The 20866-nt window shown below is 43.4% G+C and overlaps 3 protein-coding genes across 3 annotated transcripts in view; 2 read left to right on the forward strand and 1 right to left on the reverse strand.

Annotated features, from left to right (window-relative positions):
• LOC126401786 (potassium voltage-gated channel subfamily H member 3-like) overlaps positions 1-17588 on the forward strand; it is a 33554-nt gene extending 15966 nt beyond the window's left edge. The window contains exons 7-15 of the mRNA XM_050063287.1: positions 1626-1833; positions 3059-3427; positions 3657-3856; positions 4593-4842; positions 10500-10714; positions 14620-14894; positions 15430-15539; positions 15685-15737; positions 16575-17588. Coding sequence (XP_049919244.1) covers positions 1626-1833; positions 3059-3427; positions 3657-3856; positions 4593-4842; positions 10500-10714; positions 14620-14894; positions 15430-15539; positions 15685-15737; positions 16575-17267 — 2373 coding nt within the window. The 3' untranslated portion in view covers positions 17268-17588. The remainder of the gene's footprint in view (positions 1-1625; positions 1834-3058; positions 3428-3656; positions 3857-4592; positions 4843-10499; positions 10715-14619; positions 14895-15429; positions 15540-15684; positions 15738-16574) is intronic.
• A 311-nt stretch (positions 17589-17899) lies between these two features.
• On the reverse strand, positions 17900-19064 carry LOC126402043 (gamma-crystallin S-like). The gene is made up of 3 exons (XM_050063696.1): positions 19056-19064; positions 18544-18786; positions 17900-18172 (listed from the first exon to the last, which is right to left on the reverse strand). Exons 1-3 carry the CDS (start codon positions 19062-19064, stop codon positions 17900-17902), a joined length of 525 nt encoding a protein of 174 aa, XP_049919653.1.
• The window catches only part of LOC126402042 (DNA-binding protein SATB2-like), a 39320-nt gene continuing 36743 nt past the window's right edge, over positions 18290-20866 (forward strand). The window contains exons 1-2 of the mRNA XM_050063695.1: positions 18290-18359; positions 18563-18708. The gene's annotated coding sequence lies outside the window, so the exon portion shown is untranslated. The remainder of the gene's footprint in view (positions 18360-18562; positions 18709-20866) is intronic.

The raw sequence follows: 20866 nt of genomic DNA on the forward strand, positions 1-20866 counted from the left end.
GGAGAGTAATCCATCTTTGTTGAAACCAGAGCTATTCAATTAACAGAACACCTATTGAGCACCAAAACATGCAGGGCATTGCAGCCAGTTTATACGGAGGTGAGGGAGGAAATCAATAAAGGGACAATGTTTGATGAGGACATTTTTACTGCAAGACCACAGGAATTCTTTCAGTAGGAGATGATAATGGCAGCAATGTTCTCTGAATGGTTTCTGTGGCTTAAGCTGCAACTGAAATTAAAATAACTCTAAATTCATCTTGAGCTAAATTTGGTGTCCTGGTCTTAGATGGAATATTGAACGGGCCTACCAGGCACAAGCCCAAGGGCTCGACCCCCTGGCCCTCACCTGCGAAATGTCGCTCGAAGAGACATGTACTGATGTAGGAGACACTCAAGAGGACCACAAAGAGACACAAAACAACTACAAAGAGATGCAAAACAGCTGAGGAGACTTTAGTGACTGCTAAGAGATACAAAACAACTACAAAAAGATTCAAAACGATTACAAAGACTGCAAAGAGACTCAAAATGGCCACCAAGAGTAAAGAAACAACTACAGAGAGACACAAATTAATGATGAAGAGACACAAAACAACTACAAAGAGACTTAAAATGATGACAAAGCAACACAAAGCAACACAGAGAGACTCAAAATGACTGCTAAGAGACACAAAAGTGTTACAAGAAGACTCAAAATTTCTACAAAGAGACACAGAGCAACTACAAAGAGACTCAAAATGGTTGCAGAGAGACACAGAACTACAACGAAGAGACTCAAAACAACTACAAAGTGACACAATGTGACCACTATGAGACGCAAAACAACAAAGAAGAGATGCCAAATGACTATGATGAGACACAATACATCTACAAAGAGATTTAAGATGACTACAAAGCAACACAGAGAGACTCAAAATAACCACTAAGAGACACAAAACTACTACAAAGGGACACAAAATGACTGCAAAGAGACACAGAGCAACTACACAGAGACTCAAAACAACAACAAAGAAATGCAAAGCAACTACAGAGACAAAACATGACCACTAAGAGACACAAAACTACTACTAAGAAACACAAAATGACTACAAAGAGACGCAAAACAACAACTGAGATGTCTTAAAACAACCACAAATAGATCCAAAGCAACACAGAGAGACTCAAAATGACTACAAACAGACACAAAACAACAACAGAGATGTGTTATAACTACAAAGAGATGCATATGTCTTGCTCCAATGTAGGATGGGTGGTGGGCCCTCTGCATATCTGTGCTCAGGTGCCCATTGTCTCATCATCCATCCATGGTCCTGGAATATATCTAATCCCATCTGAGTGACAAGGTTTTGACTGTTTTTCTGCACCATGAACGAGAGGGTGGGGCTTGTTCCCCAGTGATACAGCACACTGTCAAGATGTCTGATTAAAATTCTCAGTGTGCATGAGTAATTTCTGATGGGCACCGGATGGGTAACTCTTAAAATTAATCATGAAATATGGTTGTGATTTATAGTCTGCAGTACCTATCCAGGAGTAACTAATCTCATCCCACTGAGCTCCATTTTGTGTATCATGTGTTAGATGTGTTCATACCTTCAAATCCATGACTCCTCTCTCTCCCAGAACTTCGGGGTTCACCTGCTGAAGACGGTGCGCCTCCTCCGCCTCTTGCGCCTCCTGCAGAAGCTGGATCGTTACTCTCAGTACAGCGCCGTGGTCCTCACTCTGCTCATGTCCACGTTCGCCTTACTGGGCCACTGGATGGCCTGCATCTGGTACTTCATCGGACGCAGCGAGATTGAAAATAATAGCCCCGCCTCCTGGGATATAGGTTTGTGTCTGACCTTAATCATTGGAAAGATGGAGACCAAAACGAAGATCATCTGTGTCATTTTTACAGATTCAAAGCAGATTATGAAGACATGCTTGTATACACTCAGCGTGTGGTGTGTGTGTCCTTTTACTGAGAAAACACTTCTAATTATGGAGATCTGTTTCCTCTCCTACTGTGCTCACAACAATACTGTGAGGTGCATGAGGTGATGGAGGCTGTTTAAATCAGCAATGTGGAATGAGACAGGAGGAGAAACTATACAGAGAAGGCCTCCACTGATTCACAGATGTAGATGTGCACAGATGTGTTCATGGGGCAGCTATGGCTCAGGTGGAAGAGCGGGTCATCCATTAATTGTAGGGTTGGTAATTGAGCGAAACACTGAACCCTAAATTGCTTCCGATGAGCAGGGCAGCGCTCCATTATTCTTGCTTAATGAGTGTGTGTGCATGGGTGAATGAGAGGCTTTTAAAGACACTTTGTCCTCCCCGGCTTCAAAAGCAGGGTATAAACACTATCCATTTACCATTACACATCACAATCAAACTCTAGTGCTTTGAGTCCTCAGAGGAAAAATTCATGACAGCAGCATTCACATTAAAAAAACAGACATTCCTGGAGGTTGTAATATATGAAAATGTTGTCAGTTATACAAAATGATATTTAAAAATGAAACATTTTCCTGACTCTTTTGACTCTTCTCATGCCTTAAGGCTTTTGTACACCAAGTCCTTATTTTTCATCTGAACAGGAGGCACAGTATCATTTCATAACTTAAATTTGAACAGGTCCTCCATGACTCTCACTCTCACTCAAAGACTGACACCCATAAACATCCCGAACAACCCAAAATAAGAAGAAAATAAGAAGATACAGGCAGAAGGCAGGGTATGTGCAGAGACAGACACCGCAACACACTGCTAGCGGTCATCATAAGTGATGATTGGAAGGGATTACTTTTGTGTGAGTCTTTACTGTATGAGACAAGCAGACAAATTTAGAAAGTAGTCAAAAACTTTGCAGCAGGCATACATGCAAATTAAAGCTGACATTATCAGAAAAACTAGCGTACAGTGTGGCCCGTACTCGCAAATACAAAAACACTGATATAATTACTTTGCCCTTCCAGCCTCACTGCTAATGAAGCCTTCTAGTAACAGTAATCTAACAATAGATCTCATTAAACTGACAAACTCTTGTTGCCTGCTCCTCTTCCCACCAGGCTGGCTCCATGAACTGGCCAAACGCTTGGGAACACCATACTTCTTGTCACCGCTGACCTCCCTGTTGGGAGCCTCTGATTTGCCTCAAGGTACCATGACAGCAGGACTGACCAATTACAGCCAGTGGAACGGCTCGGGGTTGAACGGGGTGGGTTTGCTGGGTTCAGGCCAGTGGAACGGCAGCAGGACGAGAGTGAGGACGCCCAGCGGCTCTGGGACGACACTGAGCGGCGGCCCGTCGGTCAGGAGCTCCTATGTGACATCGCTGTACTTTGCCTTGAGCAGTCTGACCAGTGTGGGCTTCGGCAACGTTTCGGCCAACACAGACTCTGAGAAGATCTTCTCCATCTGCACCATGCTGATTGGAGGTGGGCTCAACACAACACCAAAGCAGTCATATTCCCAAGTTACCCTTTTTATATCAATTACTTACCCCATGTTACGTGGAATTTTAAAAGAAAGCATCTGTTTACAAACTCTCGCACAACTCATGCAGTATTATCCAAGTCTCATTTATCCAGTTGTATGCTCAGCGGACAGCCCTTTCTGATGGGCAGCTAAAAATGTTTTCTGGTGCTTTTGTCTCTCTGTCCGTAGCATTAATGCACGCTGTGGTGTTTGGTAATGTGACTGCCATCATCCAGAGGATGTACTCACGCCGCTCCCTCTACCACACCCGCACCAAGGACCTGAAGGACTTTATCCGGGTGCACCGGTTGCCCAAGGCCCTTGAGCAACGCATGATGGAATGTTTCCAGACAACCTGGTCTGTCAACAACGGCATCGACGTCAGCGAGGTAGGAGGGACTCCCTGTACATTTAGTGATTAGATGTAACAGGCACATTTCTGAAAATATTGTGTTAATGTTAGAGATGGGTAAATGACCTCTGGGAGTTGGATTGACCTTGCCAGTTAAAATGGGATTGGCTTCTGAAATTGAAAGTGCAAATCCGGCGACTTGCCCTCCTACCAGACAAAGTCACTGAGAGGATTTGGGTTTTGTTTTGGGTTTCTATCACGCTGGGCCAGCTATCTTAATTTCATGGATTAATGACCTCATAGACACTAAACTCACTCTTGATGTGTTTTACTGTGGCTTTAAATCTAGATAATCCTTTTTAAAGAGATAACATGATGGGGGACGCTAATACTTTAAGGTAATAACCCACAACTTTCCCTTGCAACGATTTTTGATTCGCTGCTGTTTCTCATACAGTGGAAATTCATTCTATAGTATAGCATAGCATGGTATAGTATATAGAGGTGATATTTGAGTAAATGTACGTAATGGAAAAACCTCATCCAGAAACTGTCATGCACGTGTCAGCTGGTTGTGACTACGTGGGAAAGTGAAAAGGTTCTGTTACCTCCACCTTCCCACACAGTCACATTCAAATGATGACACACAAAGGAGAGAAGCCGCCAAAGCTAAAAGAGAGACAAGGATTCTCCATAGTTTGCTGTCACATTGTGCTTTGTGTATCTTTGTTTCACTGCAGAGGGAAAATGTGTTTTTCTAATTCCCTTCACAGCTGCTGAAGGACTTCCCCGACGAGCTGAGGGCCGACATCGCCATGCATCTGAACAACGAGCTGCTGCAGCTGCCGCTCTTTGAGTCGGCCAGCAGGGGGTGTCTGCGCTCCCTCTCCCTCATCATCAAGACCTCCTTTTGCGCTCCTGGAGAGTTCCTCATACGCCAGGGCGACGCCCTCCAGGCGATCTACTTCGTATGCTCGGGCTCTATGGAAGTATTGAAGGACAACACTGTGCTGGCCATTCTGGGTAAACAACAAAAAACAGCTGATATTTTGTGTTAGAGGTGCAGTCAGCGATTCTAATTCAGCAAAAATCTCCTCATGGTGTGCTAGCTGTCCGTTCTGTTTGTGTGTGCTAAAAAAAAAATCTGCTGTTCACACACAGCCCTGGCTTGATAAATGGGAAACAAACAAACTATTCCAGCCAATCAGTGACAGGGGCTGTTCAGACGTGTACCAGACAGGGGAAAGGCCATGGATGTATAGACAGAGAGGCAGTGGGAGGGAGAGGACGCACTGACGGGAGGGTGTATTTGTTTGGGTGCTGAGTTCAAGTATCAGAAATCTTTCCCCAAAATCGCTGACTCCACCTTTTAAGTATATTTTTTATAGTATTAAATATGAGTTTAATTTTGATTATAACAAACCAAACTTTTCAAAGATTTTGAACAAATGCTCCAAAAACAGCAATAAGCTGCTGTAGTATAATAAATAAAACTATCAATACCAGACATCAGAAGCCCAAAGTGGTTTCTTAAAATGATATAACATTATCAGAATCACCGGCCACAATATTAGGTACACCTGACTGGTTTTGGGTTGGATCCCCTTTAGCCTTCTGTCTTAATTCTTAGTGTCACGGATTCAACAAGGTGCTGGAAACATTCCTCACAGATTTTGGTCCATATACAGTAGAGATGATAGCATCACACAGTTGCTGCAGATTTGTCGGCTGCACATCCATGATGTGAATCTGTTCCACCACATCCCAAAGGTGCTCTATTGGATTGAGATCTGGTGACTGTGGAGGCCACTGGAGTACAGTGAACTCATTGTCACGTTCAACAAAACCAGCTTGAGATGATTTGAGCTTTGTGACATGGTGCGTTATCCTGCTGGAAGTAGCCATCAGAAGATGGGTACACTGTGGTCATAAAGGGATGGACACGGTCAGCAACAATACTCAGGAGGGCTGTGGCGTTTAAATGATGCTCAGTTGAACAAGTGTACCTAATAAAGTGGCAGATGACTGTATATACAGTACATGTAGTTTATGCTGACACATTGACAGTGACTAATATATTGACATCAAAGCTGTAGTTGGTAACTTTTGGAAGAATAACTTGACGTATTTGCTGAAAGGTTCAGCACCATGGACAGCTCCATTACTGCCTCTGACAGACCTGCTCAGATCCAGGTTAAATAAGTAGGTAAGTACACCAATGGCCCACGCTCCCATGGGAGGTGAGTTTTTGGGTTTGGGTCAATCCTCCTGTTGGGCCTGCAGTCTGAGTGAGTCATTTTGCTACCTGAATCTTGAAGGGCTTCTCTGTCTTGGACTCCAAACCATAGAAGCCCTCCCTAGATTCCGGCAGTAAAGTGACTCAGAAACCAGCGTCTACGAGAGGAAGCAAGAAGAAGATGTAGCAGCCAGCCTACACCAGCCCCAAGTAATGTGGGGTCAGCAACCTTCAGAAAATAAGAACCACGACTGCAGTGCCTTTACAAGTATCCCTGCTGTTTGCTAAGTGAGAGTGAAATGAATTTTGTTTTCCCTGGGAGAGGTTCATGTTTCATATCAAGATGATGAAAGAGATGTAAGAGACCCAGGTGATGCAGCTTTGGTTGATAAGCTATCACCACTGGACTGATGGTTTGGTGGAGGGATAACAGCACCTTAATTAAAAGCTACACATCACTGCAGAGATCTGCTTCAAAAGTTTTGTCGCAGACTGTAAGACTGAGTTTGTGTGTATGTGCCTAAAATTCACAAAATATGCTGGAGCAAGACCATGAAGTGCTTTTAAAGTAATATCCTCCTCTTTGGTCTATTTTGGAGTCTATTTTAGAGTCTGTTTGCAGCATTATGAGCCGAAGATGAGAAAGGGCTTTTACGTCTGAGGAAGTTATTAGACATCCAGCATTTAATCGCCAGCCAGACAGCTTTTATGAAGAGGAACATGATGAAGGGGAGCAGCCTAGTGCTACAATATGATAAAACTGCAATTATTCTCATATTAAACTGCCCCTGTGGGCAAACATGTCACACCCCATCAAGTGAAAGACGGAGTGTGACCCAGAGACTGATGGAACAGTTTGGGGAGCAGCCAAAGGCCCAACAGGGAACCATAAACAGCATTAATTGTTTTTTTTGCCACTTACAGGCAGGGGAACAAACTTTAAACACAACATTGATAAATAATCACCTATTTACACATCCAGCCATCATGTAGCAACATTGTAATACATTCAGAGTCATATCTTGGGCCTCCTGATAAAGAAACGTCCTCTTTGTAGCTCTGATTTGGTCTCCAAAAACCCCTGAGGGAAATATCTGGCTCTTTAGCTCCTAGATGTTCCTCTGTGTTCATCAGATAGTCACTGATTTTGTCCACTCTTTGGTGCTTGGCAGGAAGTGCAATGTTGTTCATAATTGCAATGACAAAAATATAGAATACCTTGATGTAAAGTATGCAGTAAACTATCCTAGGATGGTGTCGGGCTGACATGAAACATCAATACCTTTGCTCGTAAGAGACACAAGACACAAATACATTCATATCACGTTCATTCGTCTTACACGTAACACATACACTCATCTCTCATCCCAACCCCCCGCCTCTTTGCAAACACAACACACACACCCAAGTCCAAGCTTTCTTGCTAAATCCAGCTGCCTGCTGCTGGGTGAGCTTAATGAGAGCAGAATTGTGGGCCAGAAAACCCATTTTGGCAACCACGGATATGTTACATTTGCATGTTTCATATGTAGCATATCAGTGTCGTAAAGTGACACAGTGTACGAGCTGATTTTGTCATCGGGAGGTGGAGGGGATAGTGGATGGTGTGACAACTAGGTGATGCCTGCCAGCTGCAGACCACTGTTTGAGATCAACAAACAACCAAAGTGGTTGTTTTTTCGGCTACCCTTGCAGGGCTTCCATTGATGATCATCTCCAAGCTGCCTTTTGTCTCTAAGGGCCTAGAGAAAGTTGTGGCCAACCAGCTCACTAGCTATCAAATCATATCCTCGCAGACAAATTTCAATCCAGCTTCCATAAAAAACACTCCACTGAAACCGCCCTCCTCAGAGTCTCAAATGACATCATGATGTCAGTTGATAATAGTCCTATTAGACCTCAGTGCGGCGTTTGATACGATCGATCATGGCATCCTGCTGGACAGACTCAGGGAGTGGGTGGGCATATCTGGAAGCGCTTTAAATTGGTGCGCCTGCTACTTTAGGGAGAGAAGCTTCTCTGTAGCTGTGGGCCCTTTTAAGTCTGACCCCTCTGCCCTTTCATGTGGCGTGCCTCAAGGTTCTGTCCTTGTGCCCTTTTTCTTTGCCCTATATATGCTCCCTTTGGCCTCCCTCATCAGTAAATTCACAGGAATTTCCTACCACTGCTACGTGGATGACATCCAGCTGTACTGTTCTTTCAAGCTCGATGAGTTGGAGAAACTTACAGTCCTACAGGAGTGTCTCTCGGCAATTGAAATCTGGATGGGCTGTAATTTTCTCCAACTAAATGCTGCTAAGTCAGAGGTCCTAATCATAGCCACAGCCAATATTGCCCCTCGTGTGTCCACACAATTGGGGTACTATAAAGAAAATGTTCGCACCCACCTGAGAAATCTGGGCGTGTTATTTTGCCAGTCTATGCATCCTGATAAGCATGTCAAATCTCTCACCCGCACCTGTTTCTTTCATCTCAGAAATATTGCAAAACTCCAGTCCATCATAACCCACTCTGAATTAGAAATGTCTGTACATGCCTTTATCTCATCAAGGCTTTATTACTGTAATTCTCCGTTCACCTGACTCAACAAATCACCTGTCAGCCAACTCCAACTAGTTCAAAACGCCGCTGCTAGACTGCTCACCAGGGCCAAGAAATCATGCCACATCACCCCCACCCAGCCCTGGCTCCCAGTCCAATTCGGCTTTTACCTTGTTAATTTCTAGGTCCTCATTTTATTTTATTATCTTGTATTTTATTGTATTGTTTATTTACGTAAAGCACTCTGTCCATTCGTGCTGGGAAGGGCGCTATATAAATAAAGTTTTACTTACTTACTTGCTTACTTAACCTGGGTGTTTTTAGGGGCCCATTGCGGCATTCCCAGTGGCATCTGAACCACCAAACCTGGGTGTTTTTTACCAGCCCTGCTTTTCCAGCAGCTTTTGTGCTACTGAATGTGAGTAATTTAGGCCACACCATCTTTTGTGTCTAATGCATTAATCACAGCACTGTTGAGATACGTAAAGTTTAAATGCATCCGCTGCAAAATAATGTATAAATGTAACGCATCCGTTGTTTGCATAAACACACTGTGAACAGTTTTTTGCAATTAGGTTGGAAAACCAAAACAAGGGGCTAAAAAGGCTTAAAAACTAAAGTAATCCACCTGCCCCACACAGCCAAAACAACTGAAAAAGTCCAGAAAACTGCTTTTCAAATAGTACAAAATTAACAAACTACAACCATAAACCTGCCTCCAGAAGCAAAGCATCTCTGGAGCCTTGTCCTACAACACGTACACTCCTTCCATTCTGCATAACACAGATGAAACAGAAAAGAGACACTCAAACAGACTCACAAACAGCTCTGGAATCAGCTCAGGTCCGTATACAGCAGTGGGAGCAAATTGGCAACACTGTTTTTCATATTAATGATCTAACTGCTGTAAATAATGAAGTTACTGCTGCCTATGGAGGAAACTCATTAACATGTTGGACCTGCTGTGTGTGCACATGCACATATGTGAGGGTGTTGCACAAACACACACACACCACCTTTTCCTCTCGTGCAGCTGTAGATACACAAACATATTTCCCGAACAGACATCCAAACACTCTGGCTCTCTTTCTCGTGCTGTAGAAACACTCCTTCAATTTTCCCTGCTTCTCTCGCTCTCTCCCTCTTTCTCTCTCTTACACACACACACACGCACAAATTGTTTTGGCACTGGCACTTTGGATTTACAGCTGCTAAGAAGACAGTGAGGTAGAGAGAGAAAGCAGAGGAATGGGATAATACAGACCTCCTGTTATACTACACAACAGTCCATCTGTATCCCATGGTGAACACTACAACACAAATATAGAATAGGCAAGCCATATATTCAACCTCTCTGCTTCAGAGAGTTTTGTTTTTATTTATTTTATTTTACGATCGGCAAAGAAGTGACATCAGGTTAGATCTCTGTGTCTGATGTAGAGTGTGTGTAGTGTTTTGCAGAGTGTGAGGCTGAGAATGTGCTTACAGTTGTGCAGATCTGAGCTCAGCTTTTGCTCCTTGAGTTTCAGGTTTTACTAACAATGTGTTGTTTTTAATTTCAGTGTGTAACCAATCGTAAAAAACATTGGGTTAAGTGTGTATTCCTGCTTATACCTTGGCCACTTGCCAGTGATAAAACCACAGAAATGAGTGCCTTAAATATTTTGGGGAATTGTGCTCTTTAAATGGGTCAGTATATTTAATACTCTCTGTGTTCTCTTGGTGAGGATTATTTATTTTACTGGGGCAACTCATGCTTTGTAGTCTTCCCATATACTGCAGCCATTGGTGGAAGAAGTATTAAGATCCCTTACGACAGTAAAAGTACTAATACTGTATTATGGCTCTTATATCAGGTGCCAGGTTAAGGATCTGACACAAAGTATGTATCTCTACTGTCCAGGTCGGGGCGACCTGATAGGCTCCGACTGTCTGACCCAGGAGGAAGTGATAAAGACCAACGCCTGTGTGAAGGCCCTCACCTACTGCGACCTGCAGTACATCAGCCTCAAAGGCCTCCGCGAGGTGCTCTGTCTCTATCCTGACTACGCCCAGAAGTTCATCACTGAGATCCAGCACGACCTGACGTACAACCTCAGAGAGGGACACAATGCTGAGGTAGGAGGATGGCCGATGCTTTTCTGATCTCTCTAAACATGTGATATCTGCTGCTGACCACTTTACACTTTTGCTTTTAGGAATTTAAAGGGGATTTAATGATTTAATTTAATGTTTTTTGAGCATTAAAGCATGTAAACTTGTTCTAGTATAATCCCAAAATACAAGTAAATGAGCATAACAGGTCGCCTGCAGTGAAATTCTTAGTTTTGATGGTTAAGCCGAATTTCTGAAACCAAGTGAGCTCCTCCTGGGCAATATAAAAGATGTTTCCAGATGGCCATATGGGGTATGTGCTCCCTCCAGCATGTTCTGGAGGATCTCCTCCCAGCTCAACATGCTCTAAAGCATCCTGATCAGATGTCCAAACAACCTCTCTTCCTCACTTATAAACCCTGAGACATTTGAACTTCTTCTGCCTTGGGCAAAAACTGAATTCCAACCCAGTAACTGTGCAGTATAACAGCTAGTCTCTGTAAACTGTTTCGGTGTAAGACCTGTGTCCAGCTTTTTGGGTTTTTCCCTCTGTTCATGTTTTTATTATCACTACATTATCACAGCATAGACTCATCTCATGTTCTAAATGCCTTAAAACATTTTGGGTAAGATCCACAAGAAGGGTCCTTCTGTTTTTTAGATTAGACTCAGCCATGCAGTGACCTCCTCTACCCAACATTTTACGCAATGCCGGAGTGATGGCTTTGCACTTGGAACGGATTAGCCATCTGGACTGGTTAGTGAGGAGGAAGCCACGGCTTCTGCTTGAGATGCAGCCAACAGATAAAGACATGAGCTAAACATGGACGATTCAGATGCCAGGGATTTACAGATGGATCTCAGCTGTGGCGTACACATGAATAACCAGCATATATAGTGGAAATAACTAAGTCATATCTTTGCTGTGAGTAAGCTTGCTAATTAGAGCAGACGTCCAAGAGAAATATCAGGGGACGAGACGGTATAGCAGCGCGAAAATATTTAAATAATACTTAATTAACATCCTGGATGGAGTATATGGACCGATGGGACTCATGAGATTGTGAAATCCTTCGCTTTTTACACCTTGACAGTTTTATGTCAGATTCTGAAAACATATTGACTCCCGCTTGATTATAACTACCAATCCACCCTGATTGGCTGAGTCCACTCAATTTTTGATGATAAATAGCTTATCTCTATAAAAAGATCGAAGAACAGGGAGCAGATGCGAGTAAATTAAAGGATGCAGTTCATTTATGGATACAGGAATAAAGCACGACGCTTGCAGCTATTATTTTAGCCCAGCTGTCAAGCTTCACTGTTTCCATCCAATTTTCAAGCAGGTCAAACAAACTGTTTCAAATTCTATTTAAACTGGGTTTTCTTCCAGCTGGATGTACGCATCAAAATAAGATTCCTGAACGTACAGAAGCAAAAGGAAATGTAACACATATAGTCTGTCAACAAAGTAAAATTAAGCCAATATTGCTTTGTATTGCCGTATCATAAATTCAGCTGTGTAGCTACTCCATTGCTGTAGCTCACTGTGCAACTTAAAGGACATTTTGGGAAACACATTATGTACTTTCTTGTTGCTGAGATGATCGATATCACAGTCATGTGTGTTTGACATATAAAGCTGGAACCAGGAGACGGCTAGCCAGGGAGGAAATACAGGGCAGGGGAGAACAAAATTTAGTTGAAGGCGCTATGGGTGACTCAAAACAGTCGACTATTTGATGATTCCGTCTGAGGAGCCTCATTCGACTGCCAGTCTTACAGTCGAAACGTCACACATGCAGGAAAACGTGGATATGGATCAAAGGATCATTCCTTTGGGGCTGTATGCGGGTTCTGATTGTCTGATGTGACATAGAATTGCTTGGTTTCCCCCAGTAAATCATGATATACAACCTATCTTGGTATAAACGCAGAGTCAGCTGTTTGTGGCTCGCATCTCTCTCCAAGAGAAAGTTGAAACTTCTGTTTACAACCAGAGAGAGCAAGCAGAATTCAACTAAGTGAAGTGTTCTGTCTGTTTATTGATTTCCTCCACTCCCTTTCAGTCCTATGGACAGCGCTATACATACACACACATCCCCGACACACCACAAGCAGCTCTGGATGGAACACGTTCTGTAATGAAATAAGTTCTTAAGTCAAGAAGACAGATTGTTTAATTGGGAGTTTCAGCTCATTTGTCTGGGGTGGTTAAATAGAAACTAATTTAGCAAATGAGAATATGAGTCTTTTTACTTTATACTTGCACTTAACTCTCTTTAATAAGGAAAGCATGATTTGCCAAAAAAATTCTGTCTTTGATTTGGTGTAAAAACATCTTTTAAAGGTTTTAAAAAGCAATACATTGAAGTGTCTGATACCTGTAGCCACCCTGAGATAAGGTTGGGGTGCGTTAAGGATCATCAGGAGTTTAGTTCTGTTTCTGTGCAGCATCGTAACTAAGTGACGCTTCAGTGGTTTTGACTCCAAACACAACTAACTCACAGAAAGTTTGGGTTTTTGTCTGTAATTGTTGTGATTGTTTTAAAAAAGCATATATATAAAACTCAAATTTACCCTTAGAGTGCGCAAAAAACTCCACATTCCTGGCCGCACCTTACAAACACAAATAGTTTGTATGTATATGCACTGTAGTACAGCGACAGTAGTAGTGCACCCTCCGCAGAGCACAGCGTGGGACTAAAAATAGCGCTGTCAGAGGGGTGGGGGAGGGGCGGGTCATCCCTGCCTGGATAAATATAGAACAACAACCAGATGGAGACGAGACGGGAAAACATCAGGATGAAAGCAAGCCGCAGGAAGGAAGAGAAAAAAACTATTTGAATTCACGTGCCGACACACATACAACACACACACACACACACACACACACACACTGCAAACATTCACACATGCCGCTCCCACACACCAGCATACCAATACACAGTACATTTGTCCTTGCTGATACAGAATGACACACACGCCCAAACAAATACATGTAACATCTTGCGTGCTGTGCTGTTGATATGCTGTCCATTGCTACATGTCATGTGTGACCATTATTCAACACACACACACACACACACACACACACATTTCTCTTTCCTTACAGCCACAGAGGCACACACATAACTGGCTGATGCCCTTATAGTGGCATGCTGTATATTAGCGGTGGCACGTGCTGCTCGCACACACACACACACACACACACACACACACAAATTCCAAACAGTCCCTTCTTCGCTTAGTTCCCTTCAGGCAAACCACTGCTAAAATTAAACCTCTGTGATCTAAAAATACCAGCCAGGCACGTGAGCCAAAGACAGGATGGTGAAGACAACAAACAGAGGGGAGGAAGGGTGGTGGTGACAGGGGAATAAGAGGAGGAGGGGAGAAAAGAGGTGGAAGAGAAAATTAGATCTGTTTGCCAGTTTTTTTAATCAGCTTTTAGTTACAGTCCAGAGAGGATGCAGCAATATAAGTCCAATAACCTTCCACCAGCCACAAGTAACAACATGCTGACTGCAGGAATTTGACTCTGAGAGGATGATCTGTTTGACTTGTAAGGAGTTATAAACGTCCACAAAGGTCATTTGTATTCTTTCAGCTGAGATTATAGAACTCCGTCAGAAGAGCTGAAAGTCTTTGAATGGTGTCGATGCTTGCTTGGTTTTGAATGAGAGCTTTTCTGTACAGCGCTGCTCACAAACTGAATGGATATCATCGCCATTGCAGCTGTTGTGAATGGCAACTGCTCACACTCAGTGAGGCTTTTCGTGGCTCAGCAGCTCCCCCATCTGGGGAAAGAGTGACCTCAACATTGTTGACCTGTTAATTCTGCTTAAAGCTGTGTCCCGATTCAGAACTACAAGCTAATTCTAAGCAGGCTTTAAAGGGATAGTTTGGATTTTTTTTGGACCCCTCAGGGAGACTGTGAGAGCAACGGTGGGATCATGAAGAAGCTTCCATCCATCAAGGAGGACGAGGAGGGATCAGGGTCTGAGGGTGAGCGCTCCCCGCTCCCCAAGATACCTGCTTTAGGCAGACTGGGCCGAGGCCTACGCTCCCCACTACGTTCCCCTCTACGCTCCCCACTACTGCCGGCAAGAACCTTCAGACCCGTGAGCGATCACACCCGACCCGCCAGCCTGCAGATCCCCGTGGTGAGCTTCAGCTGCCTGCAGCCAGACCTCAGCCCTCGGTGAGGAAACCACGCATTGATTTACTGACTGGGTGCTCAGTGTTAGCTTGTTGATTCAGCGGCAGGAACCCACTGCTGGAATTTGACTTGGTCTCTTTGTGACTTGTGGCATTATTCATGAACACTAACCATGTACAGGCTAATTTGCATGGTGTCCCTGGAGAGGTGGCAGCAGACGCTTGGCCGGAGGAAGTCATTTATTTTGGTACAGCTGTGTGAGGAGGCACAGGAGCATAAATAGTGTCACTGTGTCTGATTTCCAAAAAGATATTTTGGGGAAAAATTACAGTTACATTACAAATTACTACTACAGAAAAACACACTGTTATGGTGCCTACGTCAGATACTGCTCTTTGATTCAGTAAATTTGGCCATTAAACTACGTCTAGTTTGTGTTTATGAATAATGTAAAGCCACAAGAGACATTTGGGATTTTGTATGTTGTCAAGGGAAAGCCATAGGGAAGAAAAATGACTGTACACTGTGACTACAAGCTTATTTTCCAGATCACTCCCCTCTTCCTGTCTGTCCTCAGGTTTGTGGACGGGATCGAGACAGAACACCAGAGCGGTTCCACTCATAAGTTTGATTTCTCTCCCAGTGCAACTCAGAGTTTCCTACCCAGCCCTGATTCAGCTGCCTCAGGTTAACACACACACACACACACACACTCACACACAAAGGAACATACACGGACTGGATGATCTGTGGAGCTGCAGTCCTTTCTTACATGTGCTGTATTTTTATACATATATGCATGTGTGTATTAGTTTATTTATTTTTTCCACAGGAGCCCATGATGAAAGTGACACCATGGAGACTATCGCTAAACTTAAACATGAGGTAAGATGGCTCATACTGAGGAGAAAAACTGTAACTGCCATGTAAAGATATAGCAGAGTTATGGCGTCCTGAGCAGAGAATAAAGTCACTCTACCTCTGTGTGTGTTGTAATCTGAGCTTCTCTGTGGTTGTGGTAAGCGGTGCAGCCACATGTGCATGTTACTGCATGTGTGTATCCCACTGGTTAGCTCACTGCGGCTACTTTGTACTGTGCTCACACAGTTGTTACTGCTGATATTGATACAGTGCTGTCACTGAAGCATAGCGACCACCCTCCAGTTCATCCCTGGTCAGCTCTGTTAGCACTGTTTCCGTTGTTTAGAGCTGTCTATGAAGCTAGCACTGTTAGCCGTTAGCCTCTAGCTCAGCCACCTCTATGTTGAGAACCATTTGCATTTGTATTTCGCAGTGGGAGAAGCTTTAAAGAGCTCATTATTATGAATTGTTGCTTATCTTTTTTATGAGCTATGATGAATTTAAAAGTTTGTTGTTGCACTTTTGCTCATACTTTCCGTCAGCTGTCACCAAAGACCTCACAGATTTAAATGAATTCTAAATTCTGCATGTATATAATGAATCATAAATCTTGAGCTGTTCATGTCACATGTTTCTTCTTTTTCTAACAGCTCTGGTTATTTATTTAAAAAAGAATACATCCATATTTTATGCTAATAAAAGACTTTAGGAGGCAGTTTAATGGAAGTGGTACAAAAATGCAATTTGTTTAAGGAATATTTTAGCTCTAAGTGCAGTAAATGCAGGGCTATAAGCCAACTTTGACAAGAGTCTTGTGTGACCAGCATCATTGCCTCCCTCATCTGACTCTGCCCTCTGCAGATGAGCGTCCTTTCCCATCAGGTGACCGCTGTCAGTCAGGAGCTGCAGGAAATGACGCGTCTCCTCAAACCTCTCTTCCATAACCCCTCCACGCTGCTGATACCCAGTGCAATGACTCCGCCTCCAAGCGTGTCATCACACAGCTGCTCCCCGGCCCCACCTCTTCTCACCCAACACGCACCTGTGGACTGTTCGGACAATCAAAATCCTCCTTCCCTCCTGGTACCTGAGCCGTCCTCTCCTCAGCCCAGCATGACGAAGGCGTTACAAGGAGAGTTTGATCCACTTCACTGTCCACCCATCACCTCCCATAATCCTCTGTTTCCTCATCACGCCAGCACCGCTCCCCCAGTCTCTCATCGCTCAGCTCCCCCTTCACTCAACAGCTCTCCCCATGAGCACACACTTGTTCCACATCCCTCCTCCATCCCCTGTCTTTCTTCATCAAGCCACCCGTCATTCATCACTCCCCTTTTGGTAGACTTATCAGGACCTGATAGTGGGCAGCCTCAGTCCCATCCTCCACTCCAGTTTCACTCCCAGTTCACATCCCCGTCTTATCCCCAGCCCGACCTCCAGTCCTCCAGCATGGCCTCACATACCCGAGAATCCCTCTCGAACCTGCAGGAGGTGGAGTGGGGGGAGCACACAGCCCAGCTCAGCTTCATCAACGAAGGGCAGCCGTCGGTGTGAGCGGAGAAGATGAGGACACTGGCTTAGGACGGGACCAACCAGCATGCCGCACAACTAACTGCATGACAAACATTTGTCCAAAGTTTGGCATGTGAGTTCAGATGTAAATACATCGATTTGAAACTGTTCTAAACTATGATCTTTAGCACCAGCTGTATGCAGATCTGATAATAAAATAGTTTGTTTTACAGTTTCATTTTGATTTGATTTGGACGGGATACACTCAGTTACACGCAGTTAGCCCAGTTCCCCCCAAACTTCCTCAAAACCGCTCTGACACTGCTTTTGAGAGACATCCCACAAATGCTGGAAGAAGCTAAAAGGACAAAACCAGTGAGTTTTAGCTTAATCAGAAAGGTATGCATACCTGCTGTAAAACACTGTAAATTATTATTATAGGTAAGAGGGAAAAATATGTATTATTGATTTTGGGATGAACTGTCCCTTTATCACCCCCTCAAAGTCAGACTGGAGATCACTCGTACTCTCAGACACCCAGACACAGTGATGACACAGTCATTTCTTATCATTCACTTTTATTGTCGCCACGGCTGCTGCTCCGTCTGACGTCTCTCAGGTGTCAATCATGAGCCAATCAACAGCCAATAAGAGGGTGAGAAAAGGCACAGTAGCTACTCGGTTAGCTTTCTGAAAGACTGTACAGTGGGACAGACAGCGCCCCAGTCCACTGGTTTGCGGTACTCGCCTTTCTCCAGCAGGTACTGGCGTCCCTTGTAGTGCGGGTGCTCGTAGAAGACCCACCAGCCTCCCAGGACCCTGCAGGAGTGGATCTCCCTCCAGTGGAAGTTCTCCAGCACAGAGGGACAGTCTTCAGTCGCCTCAAACACCCGACCGGCGAAGTCTCCTTTGACATAGAGCTGGATCTTGTAAGGATCTCCACTGGTCTGGGGAGGATAAAAAAAAAAAAGAGGAAACGGAGAGAGGGAGAAGGGTTTGGAGAGATGTGGTTCAAACATGGATGGGAGGATACAGGTTTACTGAGATGGAGGCAGGTTTGGGCTGTGATGAAGAGGATGTGTGGAAGAGTGAAGGACTGGAAAGTGGATGGCACAGCACAAGTGCAGTGTCAGGGTAGGTCTTAACTAATGTCACTGCAAAAATAAGTGTTTTAACAAGTCATTCAATGAAATGAGCATCAGAATCTTTAAGAAAATTATCTTTAAAGGCTCAGTGATGGACGAAGTAATATGAGATATGGTGCTGTATTGGTCTTTTAAATAAGTTTTGTTCAGTTTTTAAAGACTGGGAGGCTTACGAAGTGAATCATCTTGCAGGAGCAGACTCTGTCGTTGAGGCCTAACCAGCTCTGGTAGTCGGGGTAGTCGCCTCTGCTCAGGACGTACTGGTAGCCCATGTAGTTCGGCCTCTCGTAGATCACCCAGGTCCCGCTCTCCACTTGGGCCGAGTTGCAGCGACTCAGGTAGGAGTGGAAGTCGGTGCAGTCGCTGTCACACTCATACCTGCGACCCTGGTAGTTCTTGTCCTCATAGAAGATGATCTAGGGGAAGGTAACCATCAGGAAATACTTAATTATTTAAAAAGGTTTGTGTGTATAATATTAGTTTTTTTAAGGTTTTTTTTGACTAATACTAATACATGAAAAGCACAAACTTGACTAGGAAAAAGGTATCGTGGTCACTGTTCACGAGTGGCTGATATCCTGTTTAATAAAAGGTCAAAAGGTCAGCTGATTCACATTATGTAACATCTCACTCATGCACTTCACACTAAACTATAACCAACTTTTTATCCTTAGCGTCTACTCACCCTGCCCATCCTGGGACCAGCTGTGCTCCGCTGTGTCTCCCTTGAATGTGTGTGTGTTATGTAATGTACTGTAAATACTATGTGCGCGTGTGTGTGCTCGTACGTGCCCCCATTCTCTTTTATACCTGCAGAGCCCTCTATGATGGAGACAACTGCTTTGTCATGAGAACGAGATCCAAAATTTGACTCAGTGGTTCCATTGCCGGTCATGTTTTCCAGAAAGAGGCTGTGGGATTACTCAGCATAAAGACCTCAGCCACTGACCGCACTGTCAACACACACACACAGACGTACACAAACACACTGTGACATAAATACAAATATTATGGACCTCTGTTTGGTGATTGTATAAATGTTAAACTGTCCTCCTCATGCACTGAGGGAACCAAATGATCAATCAATGCATCTCAAGATGCAGTTCATCAAATGGCCACAAGATGTCAATATTGGCTCACATTTTAATCCCCTTTAATCCCCTGATTTTAACCTGAATCCATAGTGTCTGCCATTCAACTACCAGACAGACAACACCAGACAACTTTACTAAAGGTCACAAAATGTCAATATGTGTGTGTAATTTTTAGTTATTTGTAAATTTTACCCCCAAATCCAGCAGATTAACACAGCTATGAGAACGCTACTGGTAAATAAGGATGTCCACTTCACTTAGTAATTAAAAGTCCCTTGAAATGTCAGAAAGACACATTTCTGAGTGTCTTGGACAGAATACATGAAGATGATTATAAACAGGATTAAGGAATACCCGTAAAATGGCAATTAAAAGCCTTGTCCCAATGAAACGCCAAGTCCCTTTTACTGGCCCAGTGTAGCTACACATTTTGACAAATAAATACATGTCTCAATTAGAGGCCTGGTCTGATTGTAAAGCTGTTCTTTTTTTGTAGAAGTTCTTTGGATGTATAAAACCAGGTTATTGGCTACCTCAAATTATGTGTCCGTTCCTCGATTACCCTGCAAGTTATTCATATTCCTTTTGTCCACAAGGGTCCTCAGATCAGAAAGATTAATCTAAGTTGTGAGTATTGTTTTAACAGGATAAAGTGGTGTTGTGTCGGTATGCTGAGTGCTGTGATCCTTGAGTGCCATAACTCTCTCTGATGCTCTGTCTGTCGGAGTTCGATCAAATGAATGATTCAGAATTGATACATTATCTGAAGCCTAATATTTATACAAGTAATATTCATACAGGTGAGGAAGACATTAAGACATTAAAAGCCTGTCCCATATAGACGCCTGTCCCAAATATAGGCCTGTTGATTTCAGTGATTTAGGCAAATAATAGCCTGGGCTATTAGTTGATGGTAACTTTAGAGCTAAGTGTTAATTAATTGTGAATGAACGGGCCTATGTTTAGACATAGACATGTCCCACTCAATGTTGAGAACATGTGCATTGACAAAAAAATATATAACATAACCTAAAAAAAAAACATGAAAAACGAAATTAGAACAAAATAAATTGTTGCAGAAAAAGCAAAAATTGATGCATGAAACAAAACCAACTCCCTCAGGTGCCACACGGGGGCAGCATTTCCTCAGTGAAAAGACAGCAAGCCTTCTTCATCAGAGGTTTTTTGCTGTTTTTCATTGATAGTTTTTTTTTGCCAACATTGCTGTCAAAAAATAAAAAGTAAAAATCACCTTGCCTCTCAGGACTTTTGTAATCTGGAAAATAATCAGCAGATTCATTAATTGATCATGAAAACAGTCCATTATTTGAAGCCCTAGAGGATAGCAGCCAAGTTAAATCTGATAAGTGCAACACATAAAAATCCATTCTACTAATGAAAT

The sequence above is a fragment of the Epinephelus moara genome, chromosome 15, assembly GCF_006386435.1.
Source record: "Epinephelus moara isolate mb chromosome 15, YSFRI_EMoa_1.0, whole genome shotgun sequence".
NCBI classification, from domain to species: Eukaryota; Metazoa; Chordata; class Actinopteri; order Perciformes; family Serranidae; genus Epinephelus; species Epinephelus moara.